The sequence below is a fragment of the Ovis aries genome, chromosome 1 (assembly GCF_016772045.2).
Source record: "Ovis aries strain OAR_USU_Benz2616 breed Rambouillet chromosome 1, ARS-UI_Ramb_v3.0, whole genome shotgun sequence".
In the NCBI taxonomy this organism is placed as follows: domain Eukaryota; kingdom Metazoa; phylum Chordata; class Mammalia; order Artiodactyla; family Bovidae; genus Ovis; species Ovis aries.
This window is the reverse complement of record NC_056054.1, coordinates 270,274,141-270,288,675: the sequence shown is the minus strand read 5'-3', so window position 1 is coordinate 270,288,675 and position 14,535 is coordinate 270,274,141. Positions and strand designations below refer to the sequence as shown.

General features: G+C 40.0%; 1 protein-coding gene across 11 annotated transcripts in view; it reads right to left on the bottom strand.

Annotated features, from left to right (window-relative positions):
• Positions 1 to 14,535, bottom strand: part of DYRK1A (dual specificity tyrosine phosphorylation regulated kinase 1A) — a 145,787-nt gene that overhangs the window by 28,056 nt on the left and 103,196 nt on the right. For 5 of the 11 annotated variants that reach the window (XM_042238441.1, XM_027961686.2, XM_027961708.2 and 2 more), the window contains 4 exons: positions 13,913 to 14,109; positions 8,941 to 9,060; positions 6,601 to 6,789; positions 3,301 to 3,448 (listed from right to left, as the gene is read on the bottom strand). In XM_042238441.1, coding sequence (XP_042094375.1) covers positions 3,301 to 3,448; positions 6,601 to 6,789; positions 8,941 to 9,060; positions 13,913 to 14,109 — 654 coding nt within the window. Of the gene's footprint in view, positions 1 to 3,300; positions 3,449 to 6,600; positions 6,790 to 8,940; positions 9,128 to 13,750; positions 13,815 to 13,912; positions 14,113 to 14,535 lie in introns of those variants that run through there. The other 6 variants (XM_060396447.1, XM_027961697.2, XM_060396464.1 and 3 more) reach the window with 3 other exon arrangements.

Genomic DNA, 14,535 nt, shown 5'->3' with positions numbered 1-14,535 from the left:
GAAAGAGTATAGAATACATTACTTGGCATCATTACTGACCTTCTTAAAAGGCTTAATGGTCAATAAACCGCTTTGAAAAAAGTTGTGCTGCTAAGTATTAACGCTAACTGCACACCAGAGGAAGTCACTGCCCTCCAGCAGGACAGCTCTCACATCTACCAAACTGAGCACCTGTAACTCAGCTGAGATGACATAAAACCACCATCTGTCAAGGTTACCTCCATTCTGGCCTTTCAGTATAACTTAAACAGAGGTTTCTCTGAAGCTCCATCTGGAATAACTTTGGCATTACTCAGTATCTGGTCCCCGAGAACAGGGATACACGGTGCTGGCCTGGTGGTAGCTCGCCTTTCTTGTTTTTAGATCATTCCTGACACAAATGACTGCAAGTCAGGATAACACAACACAACTACTGCCACAGCTCTATAGGGGCCCACAGCCCAACTCAATGCTCAGCAACAGGTACATAAGAATGTCTAATATCCGCTCATAATCACTGAGTTCATAGGTTTAAAATGAAGAACACAACTCCATGTCACATAAGATACCCCCGAGACATGGGCCAAGTAACAGTTTTGATCTAATTAAGCAGCAGCCACTAAAGGGATGCAAAAGGTAACTGATGTCAGAATTCAAATGTGACTATGAAAATCCCTCTAAGAACCTATGATCAGAATGTTCTTCTGATGGAAGATCAATCCACTCAATTCTACTGATTCATCATTCACTTACTGAATATCTATAAATGTGCTGAGCACTAAAGACATTGTCAAAGGAAGCTCAAACACAAGTATGTACGTTCAGTTTTTTAAACTGAACTTTGGGGAAAATGGAGGGTTGGCAAGACTGTTTTAGACCTACACTGAATGCTTTTTTAACCTAAACTGAATGCTTTTTTAACTAGACCATGGCAGGTGGCAAATAACCCAGATAAGAAATTATGCTATGTGGTAAAAAAAAGTAGATTATTTCTTTTTTTAAGTTCAAAGACTTAAGACTGTAAAACTCAGAGTAAACTGATCAAATCATTTCAAAATTAAAGTTATTCACACCATAAGAGAGCAATACAACTCCCAGACACCTTAAATTTAATGTATTAACTCTACTGACAGGGCTGTGTTTAAAGTTCTCCGTGCTTGTTTTTAGTACAGAACCTCAGTTTCTTGAGACATTGTACATGAGTTCACCATCTTCCTAAATAAGAACTTTAAAAAAAAAAAACTCATCCAAAACAGTATCTGTAATGACTCCTGCAATCACTAGAGTCAGTGTATTAAAAACAAAAATAGTAATTATTATAAGTTAACCAAGTAGCTAACATTTTGTGTTTTCTTTCAATAAAGCAGAAATACGTAATTATAGTGATCCTATCGACATTTTCTCTACTACTTAAGCAAAACTTCAAAATAAAACACACAAGAGTGAGGAAGAAGAGGGGAGCTATGTTCAAAGACCATTAAGTCAAGCATCCTTAGAATGTCCTTCCTAGCCTCCTAAGCCCCTTGAACGGAAAAGTGCCCACCTTACACTAAATACACTTGAGTGTGAACAACAAACATGCAATGAATGTGAGAAAAAAGGATTTTAAACACAAATGTTATTACTATGGGTTGTATCAGATATCTACAAAGACAATAAGGAAGAAAAAAATAGTATAAGCTCATTTTATTATATCAACAGGGAGTGAAGGGTGTTCCATAAATGAAATCTATCTGAACTATACACCTTTACACATCAATTTTGTTTCCATTATTTTGGGAGGACTAAAGAAACATAATGCTCTCTCTTCATTTCTTAAACAGAAGTCTGCTAATAAAACTTAACCTCATGCTTATCAGGTAAAGCTAGCATTTCTGACCTAAGTTTTTAAAAGTCTGTAATTAATTGGTCCTAAAGTCTCTATTCATTGAAAGGACTGTTGCTGAAGCTAAAATGCTTTGGACAACTGATATGAAGGGCCGACTCACTGGAAAACACCATGATGCTGGGAAGGACTGAAGGTAAAAGGAAAAGGAGGCAGCAGAAAATGACCAACTCAAAGGATAAGAAATTGAGCAAACTCTGTGAGACAGTGGAGGACAGAGGAGCCTGGTGTGCTACAGTCCATGAGGTCACAAAAAGTCAGACAGGACTCAGCAACTGAACATGACTGAACAGCAACAAAAGCCTCTCTCTTAGAATGTATAATTAGAAGGTGTTTTGCCCATGTATCAGTTGGCCCTAGACCTTACTAGTTTCATAATTCTTCTGTCTCTTCTTTCGAGACTCAAAAGAAACACCACAGGATAAGGAAACAAACATAAGCTCTGGAGTTAGATCAAAGCAGATTAAGATTCTCACTCCTAGAACCCTGGAACCTTGGGAATGTTACTCTTTGTACAAACAACCTGTAATATACGGATTCTACTATTAATACCTTCTGTACAGGACTGAAAAGCGTTAAGGAACACAGTAGGAGTTCAGGAAATGTGAGCTACTATTTCTCAAGAAGAGCCTGACACCTGAGTCCAGACATATGGATGTGAGAGTTGGACTATGAAGAAGGCTGAGCGCTGAAGAATTGATGCTTTTGAACTGTGGTGTTGGAGAAGACTCTTGAGAGTCCCTTGGACTGCAAGGAGATCCAACCAGTCCATTCTGAAGGAGATCAGCCCTGGGATTTCTTTGGAGGGAATGATGCTAAAGCTGAAACTCCAGTACTTTGGCCACCTCATGCAAAGAGCTGACTCATTGGAAGAGACTCTGATGCTGGGAGGGATTGAGGGCAGGAGGAGAAGGGGACGACAGAGGATGAGATGGCTGGATGGCATCACTGACTCGATGGTTCTGAGTCTGAGTGAACTCCGGGAGTTGGTGATGGACAGGGAGGTCTGGCGTGCTGCGATTCATGGGGTCTCAAAGAGTCGGACACGACTGAGCGACTGAACTGAACTGAACCATTAACGACATAATCGCTCACTTCTAATTTCTGAGCTGTACTAGAATGATTAAAGCTAACAGAGAACTCTCTAGATAAACAAGCATCATTAAAGCAAACAAATGATTCTTGCAAGTTGAAAAGCAAGAGCCGTGACTCTCATTTGTTGTCACACTACATACACCTGGAATGCACATTCCTAAAGATCTAAAACATTACTGGTAGATTAAGTAACACATGTAGATTGATGCCCTCCCAACAGAAATAACTGAATTCTTTATTCAATCACTTTAAGATAGAATTAGCAGTTCTCATATGAAAGCAACCACTAGCTCATGTTGGCGGTCTGAGGCGGAGCACGCTGCGCCTGTCCGCCTGTTTACCTATGTAGTATTTCATTTCAGTGTCATGCTTGTTCATGAGCTCGAGAAGTCGCACTTCTATCTGGGCTTGATTCAGAAAAGCCTTCTTGTTCTTTATTATTTTAATGGCAACCCATTCCTGTTCCACACGATCATATGCCTTTACAACCTAAAAAAGAAAAAAAAGAAAGTTCATTAATGAACAATTTAACAACAGCTTACAGTTCACCTTCCTTAACTATACATTTATCTAACTCTTTCTCTGACCTTCCTGACTAAGAGAGATCCTACTCATTTCCATTCAGTAGCATCTATTTACTACTTTATTACTTTAAATCAATTTTTCAAATGGGTTTCTTTCCCATCCTTACAGTATTTTTAAACATCCACAAAACAGACAACTTTCTTAAAATTAGACTATTTTCTTCCTTCAGAAGTAAATTATAAATCTTGACATGTACTTTGGTTTTTTTTTTTAACTTCTCACTAAATAGCATCGTTAAAACTATTCTTTTAACTAGAAAAAAAAAAAAAAAGCTGGCTTAAATTCCAAGCCCATGTGTGAGATATTTAAAAGGTGTTATCTGAAAAATGTAGATAACTTTCTAAATTTAAATTATATTCTCATAGATAAAAACTTAGACATATACCAGAAGAATTAGTTTATGCTTAAAAAAAGTGATAAATTACCAGGAAATAAGTTTAAAATGCCGTAGTTAGGGGATTTTGAGTTTTAAAATGAGAATGAATGCTAAGGAAGCAGAACAGTCATGTACAAATCACTATGCACACCTCCAGTTTAAAATTTTACTCATTTAAAATAAATTTCACACTCCTACAAATTTACACTTAACTTAGAAAATACATAGTTTAAAAACTGTATCTCTGCAGAGTTAATCTTATGTGTCTTTTAAATCAGAGGGACCCATGGAAACCTCTGACTGAGCGGGTCTGATATTCTTCTTTGTCACCGGCCGTGTAGACTGTCCCAGGAGTTGCAGTCTACTACTGCCCGGATCCCAGTGGTCTCCAGGACAAAGGCCACTAACGGGGGCCCAACTATTCACTGACTTAGCAAATAGCTAACCAGCTCAGTGCTAAAGCAATGTTTCCAACACCGAATGACACATTCAGTAGGCTGTTTTCAAATATACCAATGTTCAGAATCCAGTCACAGCGAGTCTGGTTTAATTGTTTGGAGCCCAGACACTGTCCTCCCTCCCCTCTACCCCCTTGACCCCCAAAGTGCCCTGAAGACTTCAATGTGCAACCAGGACTGCCCACCACTGCCTTAAGAAACGGAGCAGCCACTTCTTTGACGAGGATCTGGCAGAGAACTTAGTCTGACCCAGACAATACGGCAAGCGCCATGTCCTGACCCTGAACATACTCCAGCCTAGGAGAAAGGTATCAATCAGTCTGACCTGGTAAACTGGTTTGGATGTCAAAGAAGGCTATGTCGTCACAGGTTTGCTATGCTCATTTGATCTTAGGAAACAAGAGTATGAGAAAATTAAAATAAGGGGGTGGGGGAGGTCACGGTGAGCTCGAAGACCGAGTACTGAAGGGAACCTACGCTGAGCGGACAGGCAGCGCGGCCACAGTTTTCATGGCGCACACCACAGAAGGGAGAGCAGCGTGCTGCAGAGAGGAGCTGCCTGACACCGGGCAATTCTGAAGGTGGGGATGACAGTCACTCTACCTAGGATGTTCACAGCCTTACTTAAAAGGTAGGCCTCAGAAATGCCTTGCCTTAAACAGCTTGCGTAGAGAAAGCAGAAGTTGCTTCTACCACAATGTGAAAAGTGAAACAAAGGGCATCCCTGGTGGCTCAGACGGTAAAGAATCCACCTGCCAATGCAGGAGACCCAGGTTCAATCCCTGGGTCAGGAAGATCCTCTGGAGAAGGGAATGGCTACCCACTCCAGTATTCACGCCTGGAGAATCCCATGGACAGAGAAGCCTGGATAAAGAGGGACTCCCCCAGACACTGAGAATCCTGACTCAGGAGAAGAAGAGGTTACTCATCAAGGGGAAAGGCCCCAAACTACGTATAATTACAGCAAGTCTTCTGGAATCGTGGAAAGGGACAGACATGTTAGACACACACCACCAGGCCTGGCAGACAGAGACACACCAGAATTACAGAGGTCTTCTAAGAACCTCATTCATATTTCCCTATAGGTCTAACCTTGATCTGTCTGGGCCCAGAGCTGTGGCTGTTTTGCCCTAAGCATGATTAGACTAACACACGCTGAATTTTTCCTCACTGGTTGAAAAGAGGCATATTTTTGCTTTCCTGCAGGGCAGGAACAGATAAGTAAGAGTACACAGGTTTCATAGTTTTAAAAAAAAAAAAAAAATCTCCAAAATCCATAAAAATCACCAAAAAAAAGGCACAATATTTGCACCGCAAATTAATAACTGACTCACTGCACAAAAGCTACAAGGCAAAGGAGACTGGGATTAACAGGAAGTCATACCTCAAACTAAACAGCTCTGTGACTTGATGACACGGGATGAGAGAAGACAGGGAGACGTACCGATGGAACAGCTGGGAGCCTCACACCCAGAGGAAAGTTTTTTAACAGAGCAAGGAGGGAGGTCTGGCAGCTCTGAATCTGGGCATAGGTGAGGCAAGAGGCTAACACAGTTAAGGTTTGTGCTTCGTCCTGGGCAAGTGAGAGACGAGAGCCACAGGTGGAGAGAAGAGGCCAGGAACGAAGAGACACACTAGGCCGGCCTGAAGGATCCCACCCATCGGAATGATGCCCATCACAGTACTAGCAATGCTGATGCCGTGAGGACTTAACAGCAGACCCTCTGTCCACTCAGAGGCCTGACGGAGCTGGAGGAGGGGCTGAGGACCAGCTCGGGGCCCAGCCCTGGGCGTCCAAGTCTCTCAGATGAGAGGACACCTGCTGAGACAGCTGAAAATGGTCATTTGTTGCCCCTTTTGAGGAGGATGATTAGGCAGGAAGGCAATCATCTCCAGCATACATCAGGAAGAACCATCCAGAGACTAAAAGCCCAATGAAAGAGGCCGTACTATCTGTTAGTGATTCAAATCACTTAGTAAAATAACTACTTGGTAGCTATAGTAACTCTGTGAAACAAACAAAAAGTCTAATAGAGTTTTTATAGCTGATGCAGCTGATAATAGTTTTACTAACTTTAGAGAACTATAATAACCCAAATACTTACATATCCATTCTTTATATCTACTTACAACTATTAGAAGTGTACTACTGAGAAAAGGCTATAGTAACATGACTCACGGAGAAGTTCTCATTTATAAAATTCAGCAACTTGTTAGATTACCTGTCCAAAGGAACCTTTGCCTATTAAGGAGTCAATTTCGTAACGATCCATCCACTTTTCTCCGTTTTTTACAATATAATCATAGTTATCATCATCATAACCATCGTTGTAAACCTTCCGCTCCTTCTTATGACTAGAATCGTCTCCCTGGCCCTGTTGGTGTCTCCGCTTCTTTTTTGCATAGTAAACCTAAAATGAGAGAATCTAGTGTTAACTGTGTAATTAAAAATCATGAGGCATGGAGTGGCACCATATATATACATACATATCAAGAGTACGTATGAGACAAACCTGCCAACAGTAAGAAACTGATGAACTTTTATTCTATGGAACAAAAAAAAACAAATTTCTATAGTTGCTATTTGAATTACAGATTAACTCTAATATATATCAAATGAAAAACACCTACAGAAAAATTCACTTTAGAATTATACTGTTCATACGTTTTATAAATAGGAAATATTAAGTGAGTAGGCCAGTCTCCCATCAAGAAAAGCAACAGGACCTGATTTACATTTATTTTAAAAACTAAGGTATAATTTACATACAGTGAGCTGGTATAGACCCTAGGAGTGTATAATATAAGGAACTTTGGGAAAACGTATATGCTGATATAAACAACAAATGCTAACCACGCCCCCTTCTAGTCAATCCCAATTTTATATTTGACCCTAAAGCAAAAGATTTCAGAAATGAAAGGTGAAATGTGTATGAACTGATATTTTACTAATATGGGAAGGGCCTCTGAGACAGGCTCGGCTTTAAGCTTATGACAACAAAGTAATGAAAACCAGTCAGGCCCCCTCCCCCCACACTCAAGGGCACTGAAGCCGTGGTTGATCACAGACTGGGTTATTTTCCTTGTATCTGTTTTTCTTATAAAACAGTTTCTAAGACTAGTAAAAAATAACAGGTGGACTAGGCAATAGTTCTGCTGCTGCTGCTGCTGCTGCTAAGTCACTTCAGTCGTGTCCGACTCTGTGCGACCCCATAGACGGCAGCCCACCAGGTTCCCCCGTCCCTGGGATTCTCCAGGCAAGAACACTGGAGTGGGTTGCCATTTCCTTCTCCAATGCATTAAAGTGAAAAGTGAAAGGGAAGTCAGGCTCCTCTGTCCATGGGATTTTCCAGGCGGGAGTACTGGAGTGGGGTGCCATCGCCTTCTCCCAGTAGTTGGTAATTAATGAGGCAATAGTTCAAGTAATTGGTAACTAACTTTGAGGAAATGATAAATTACACTCTATAAAGCAATTATCAGAAAAACTAGTTTACAAGGTAACAGTTAAAAACAAGCTTCAACAAAGCTACTTAGCAGTATTAGTTTATCAGATTATTTTCAGATGACCAAAAACTAGTTTGAAACATCTTTTAGAACATATAAATTGTAAACAAAATCCAACTTAGAAATGTTCCTCATTGAGTTCACTTCAATTTTATCTTGCCACACTGCCACAGTAATACTGGCATTAAACAGCACCAAACTGCTAAGAAATTTATACACACATAAGAACATCTTTTTAAATGGCTCTCAAGCTGGTAGAAGATAAGTCTTTAATGCGGAAGTATGTAGGGCCCCACTGGAAGAGGAAAGAGAGCACAGGTGTGGCCACCCGTCTCTAGAAAAGCTCATTTACTAACTCACTATACAGCTAGAGTTGATGTTAGGAGCAAATACCAAGCCAAAGGGCTAAAACACCAGAAAAATAATTTCTCAAAGTGAAGAGTCACGTTGGAAGATAAGTAATTCATAGTGCTATGTTTTTTATGCTACTTAATCCCACCAAAAAGGCTTTCAGGTATCATACAGTGAAAGGATACAGATAAAAAAGAACACTCATTAAAAAGAAAATTTTAAACCACACAAATATAGATATTATCAGATAAACTAGGCCAAACGCCTGTTAACTGAGCATTAAACACATATCAGAGCTTCCTGACATCTCTGGCAAAAGCAGAAACAGATACATAAAAAATGAAGCAAAATTCTGTAACACTTTCATACTTTTACATTATCACTATTCCCTCCCTTTCCTCTGAAGTTTTGGAGAAGGGGTATTATAGAAATTGTAACTTAGCATGTATTAAATATAACTTTGAAAAAGAAGGGAAGTTACTCACAATTATCTTTTTACAATTCTTGTTTATATAGCATCTTTCTTTTACACAATTATGACACTTTTATCTACAAACCGCCAACCTACCAGTCTTCATAATAGTCATCGATATGACAATCCTTGGGAATTAAAGTAATTTTAATATGTTTAAACACACTACAAAATAACTTGTTTCCTCCACTCTATGGCGAGATAGACACCGTAATAACAAATCAACAGTTCTTACCTCATTAATATGCTTATATGTTTTGATCAAGTCAACAGAAAGTTTTCTCAGGGGAGCAGTAGCTGGATCACGGAAGGTTTGGGGCATCCGCCTCTGTAACATGACAATATCAGGCATCACCTTAAATAGACAGAGAAGACTAGCACTTTAACTATGCTGTGCTGGCATGAACTCCCTCTTCTGTAACCTGTGCATATGCATTTAAAACAAAACAGACATCCACATTAGAACATGAAACATTCACATGAAACATTCTCTCTTGGTCATCTCTTTCAACCGGAATCCAATGAAGACAACCACTGGAACAAATAAATGAAATTAGCAAACAATATACCCAGCTGCGAAGCCTTCAATTTTGTTTCCCAAATTCAACGAGAGGATTACAGACATCCCCCTGGTCCAGGAGACACGCAGAGGCTGCCCCAAAGGGCTTCTCCACTGTACAATCAGCCTAAGGAAAAATTTCTTCTGAATGGTTCCTTCAGCCTGGCCTGGTTCACAACAGGCACACAGCGCCTGCCGGGAGCACAGCTGAAATCTGCTCTCGTGCCTTCGAGCTGACCAAGGAGACCCACCCTCTGCCTTAATACATCCAACGCCCCCTCCACACTCCCTCTGCCCACACTGCACGGCACCTGCCACCACCTAATATCCTGGTATACGTTTACTGGGTTACTGGTTTTAGTTTTTTCTCCTCCTTCCCCTACTGGGAGAACGCCATATGAGGCAGATATAGCTGACCAACGCTGTATTCCCTCTGCCTACAACAGGAGCAGACATACTGTCTGAAACACAGTAGACATTTAATAAATATGTGATGAATAAACAAGAGAATCCATAATACTAATATCCCTATCTACGATTACACTAGCAGCTGACCAAAAATAAGTTCCAGAGAACACCTTAAAGTTAATGAAACCTTCTTTTTAAAAACTCATTTCAACCACACTCCCAGCCCAAAGCTAACCCACATCTCTTTCATCATCCAATAAGCAGTCAGGGTTCAACTGAGGGCCTCTGGCTAGATGGGGGATGGAATAGGAAACACAAACATCCTCCAAACACAAACACAACACACCCAGAAATACTGCAACTGGCACACCAGTGACCCTAGAGGGTGTGTTCACCCAATTCCTCTGCCTCATCTCAAGCCTCAGCAAAGGGGTTCCCAGAAGGTCTTCCATGACCAACAGATCCTCCAAGGCAATTACAGACGTCAAGGTACCCTCCATCACCACCACCAGTCTCCCTTGGGCTGCTGTCCAGCTCTCATAACAGACATACTAGCAAAACCAGCGAGCCCCCAGTCACCCTGAGGGGCAGAGAGACACTAGGTATCACACAAAGGCCTCAGAGAAACATCTGGAGTCTTGGGAAAACAAACCCACAATAAGCAAACCGAGAAGACGATTGTCAGGACGGAACAGGAAAGAACCCCATCCCTGTGGCATGAAGAGATGGCGTGATCGTAGTGCTTACCTAGCTGTACTCCTCTTTTTTTTCTATGAAACAAGTGGAAATTTTATTTGAGCTAAATGTGAGGATAACAACCTGGGAACAACAACTTAAGACACCAGAATTGTCTTGCCTCTGCAGTTTCTCTTAAACCAACATTAACATCAGTTTCCTCTGCATCTATACTCAAACCCTAAGTTTTCTGCACTCAGTATATGAGTGTGTGCTACGGGCTTGCCATGTCACCAAACACTGCTCTCCTCTTCCCCAACCAGCCAAACTGCCAACAAGGCCACACCAATTAGCTAATTCTAAATACCTTACTTTTATGTACTCTGGCCACAGAAATTACTATTTCAGGGGCATCTGTATGTATAAACCAGATGAATTCCATCCACAAAAAACTGGCCTTTAGATAAGACCACATTTCACTGCTTGAGATGATGCCTTGTACAGAGCAGGCACTCAAAATCCATTTCTACATGAATTTTGAAAAAACAAATTCATTTCTACAAACTAAACAACTCTTTCTTCACTAACTTTCATTGTAAGTTCATGTTAAGTAACTCTATCTTCTGTTTTTCACTGCTGTGGTACAATAAGCACCAATCCAGAGTTAGAAAATAACTTGTCCAAATACATACTCAGTTATAAATCTATACTAAGACTCAAAGCATCTGATGCTTTATCCACTTCCACCTCCTCACAGTCACAGGGTCAGGAGAAGGTAATGTGGCCAGCTCCCTTCCTCCCTTCCACCGCTGGGCGAAAGCCCATGGTGTCCAGAGGAGCCAGGAGCCCCCAGCCTTCACACTGCCCCAGCGTCCTCACTGAAGAGGAAGCTGCGAGCTCCCCTCCCGTGGCCGCAGCTCTCTGGCTCTGGAGGCCAAAAGAAGCCTCATCTGGACACTCCTGTCTGTGTGAAGACACAGATCACTCTCTCTCGCAAACACACACAAAGCAGGAGTTCACACCTCCTGCGAGGTAAGTTACAAGAGCTCAATCAATCTTCCTTGAGAAGAGCCCACAGTGTTAAGTGCTAGGACTTCATTTAAAATTGATTTCTAGTTTTCTAGTTTAATAATACCTATTCCATTTATTTTATGTTTCCCTTATATTTTCATATGTAGTGGAGAATGAGAAACACTATGTCCTGCCTTTTTTGCTATTTTGAGAGCTATTAATAAACCTGAATAGCATATGTAAGACATATCCAGAATACGCAGTTTAAGAACCATGAAATGTAGTCTGAAAAGAGCCCAGAGAGAGACAGCATTCTGAACATCAATCACACTTGTCTACATTTACTTTTACTACATTTATCTTTTGATAAAACTGTCGTTAAACTTATATGAAATAAACTCACACAAGAAAGACTAACTACGAGAAACAACATGTTAAGTTAGTTCCTTTCAACTTACTTGTACAATAAATCTTATTTAAAAAGCACCAATAGGATGATCAGTAAGAAACAATGGAAATCAAGTAACAAAATTAGAGAACCTCAGAGCTAGAAAGTACTCTGGTGAGTCCAGTCTAAGGTCCCAATCTTACGTTCAAGGAACCGAGAGAAGGTTCCAGGTGCCCTGAGCCAAGTCCCTCAACCAGCTCATGACAAGACCTGAAGTTCTTATCTGATGCCCGCAGACCACACCACATCAGTGCCTTTACACTTCATTTCCTAAATGAGCTTTTAATCTGACTGCCTTTTAGATTCCGGGATTTCTGGAGTTTGGCAGAAGTATCTGGCTGAATATTATTACTTAGAAGATGGTCTTTTTTACATCATATGAATCTTCAAAAACATTTTACAGCTTAAAATGGAAATGCTAAGTAACTTATCTCTTACTGGAAAATAACCCTCAAGATGTCGGTTCTATCTAAAAATAAGTACTTTGCTAACTAAATTACCGACTACCATCATATAAACAAACAATAACTTTAAAGGACTGGATGTTTTCCCTAGCCCTCCGTAGACGCCAAGTGTTAGAACTGAAAGAGCACTCTATGTGAGCAGCAGCGAGCCTGGCCTGGGCCCAGGACTGCTTACAATCCTGGAGAAGGCACCAATGGGAGTTCAGGCCCTTCAGCTGTAAAGAGACTGAAAATGACGCCTGCCTGATAGGCCGATTTTGAACAAGTGGGAAAATGAATCCAAACGTACTCTGTTTCTTCAAAGTACAGTGTCAACAGATGACTGTGCTATTACTCTTTTTGGGTGTCCAAAGAATTTTGTTCTGGTACACACAACACTATCCAATTCTGACCAACTGTTCCAATTCTTAAACATACAACTTCTCAATTTACTGTATAAAACAAATTCTTACGTCCTGCCATAATTTACCTTATATTTAACTGTGACTGTTATTACTCACATGCAGTGTCATTTTATAAATGTAAAGTCAGTTCAACTATGATCAAATCTTACTATAATATATACAAGAGGGTCCTCAAATAATGATGTTACTTAGGTGGGTCTATTCTAAGGTCCCAATCTTATACTCAAGGAACAGAAAGAAGGGTCCAGGTACCTGACTCGAGTCCCACGGCCAGATCACGAGTCAGGACCTGAAGTCCACGTCTCATGACCGGCAGACCACGCCATGTCAATGCACAGTAGCCAATAGCTCATTAAAACTATGTGTTATTGAGTTAGAAAAAAACATGTTTCCTCAAAAACTCCAGTGTTAGAAGTACTTTGAAATTTTCTAAGTTTGTGTTTACATTAAAAGATCTAAACAGTGACAAACCGAATTCCTAAGTACCTGGGAAAACAGTCATTTTAAACACGCACATACACTCAGTCTCAGTAAGGAACGAGACTTTACCAGAACTGTAGCTAGTTTAAAAACAAACTCCCCAAATCAAAAAAGCAACATAGTGGATACAGTTAACTCAGGAAGGTATTAAAAATACACACTTACACACACACGCATGTCTGTATATACATCCAGAGATGTCAGCATATTACATCTATTATAGCACTTTACACTTACACTATCTATCTTACGTGAACTCACTGAATCTTTAGTCTGAGTGTTAAAATGAGAAGCATGGTTAACTTATATTTTTTCTTTTTAATTTTAATGAGTTTCATATTTAATTCTATAAAAGTATACTAAAGTAATTTCTAACAGTGGGAAGTCTGCACTTTAAGTTTGCTATAATGGAATCTGACTTGTTTTCCTGTAACTTACATTTTTCTACCTAAATGCTTTCCCATAAAAACAGCTTTAAAGTTTTTAAATTTTAACTAATATTCTTTATTAGAAATAACTCCCCCTTCTCACTGCAGAATGAGAAAATTTGAATTAAAGTAAAATACATAAGGAAAAAGAAAAAAAATCCAACAAACTTTCAAATGCAAATTTCTCAACATCGTCTTTTCGTCAATCTGGAATCCCCCATCACATGCAAAACTGAAAAACATTAAGGCATTTTGCCTATTTACTATTTTATCATTTTGAGGCATAAATTGCCATCCCAACACATCACTAGGAATACATTGTGAACATACCTGGTTAGTTAGAGGTTGCTGAATCTGGTCAGAGTAAGATAAGGCAGAAACCTGTTGGTCACTTATGTTTGGCTGGCGACGGTCACTGTACTGATGTGAATGGGGCATCTGTCCAGCCATCTGAAGGCCAGCAGCATGGAATGAAAATGACGGTGCAAGCCGAACAGATGAAGGTTTGCATGCTGAAGTCTCTCCTCCTGCGAGAAGATAACAAGTGTGGTTTAATGGATGCACTCATATCCTGACATTTCTATCTTTTGACCTATCTGATAACTCTTTAAAATAAGGATTTCAGGTTGTTCTATAAATATTAAAAGTCTTTAAAACTGCAAACAAGGATATGATATTCAACATAACTGCTGTACGATAAATGGTACAAAACCTAACACTGATTAAAATGAGTATATATAAGCCTGTTGCAAGAGAAAACCTTAAGCAAATCTTTCTGTAAACTAATGGAAATAACCTTTAATACTTACTTTCACATATTAGATCTTTATCAATTAAGAACCATAAGTTGCTAAAGTAATCTCTGAATTCCTGCAAAGGGCCTGACCAACAGATCAGCTCTTTAGAAATCAATTCAAAGGAACACTGCCAAGAGTCTGCTCCGCAACTGCCAG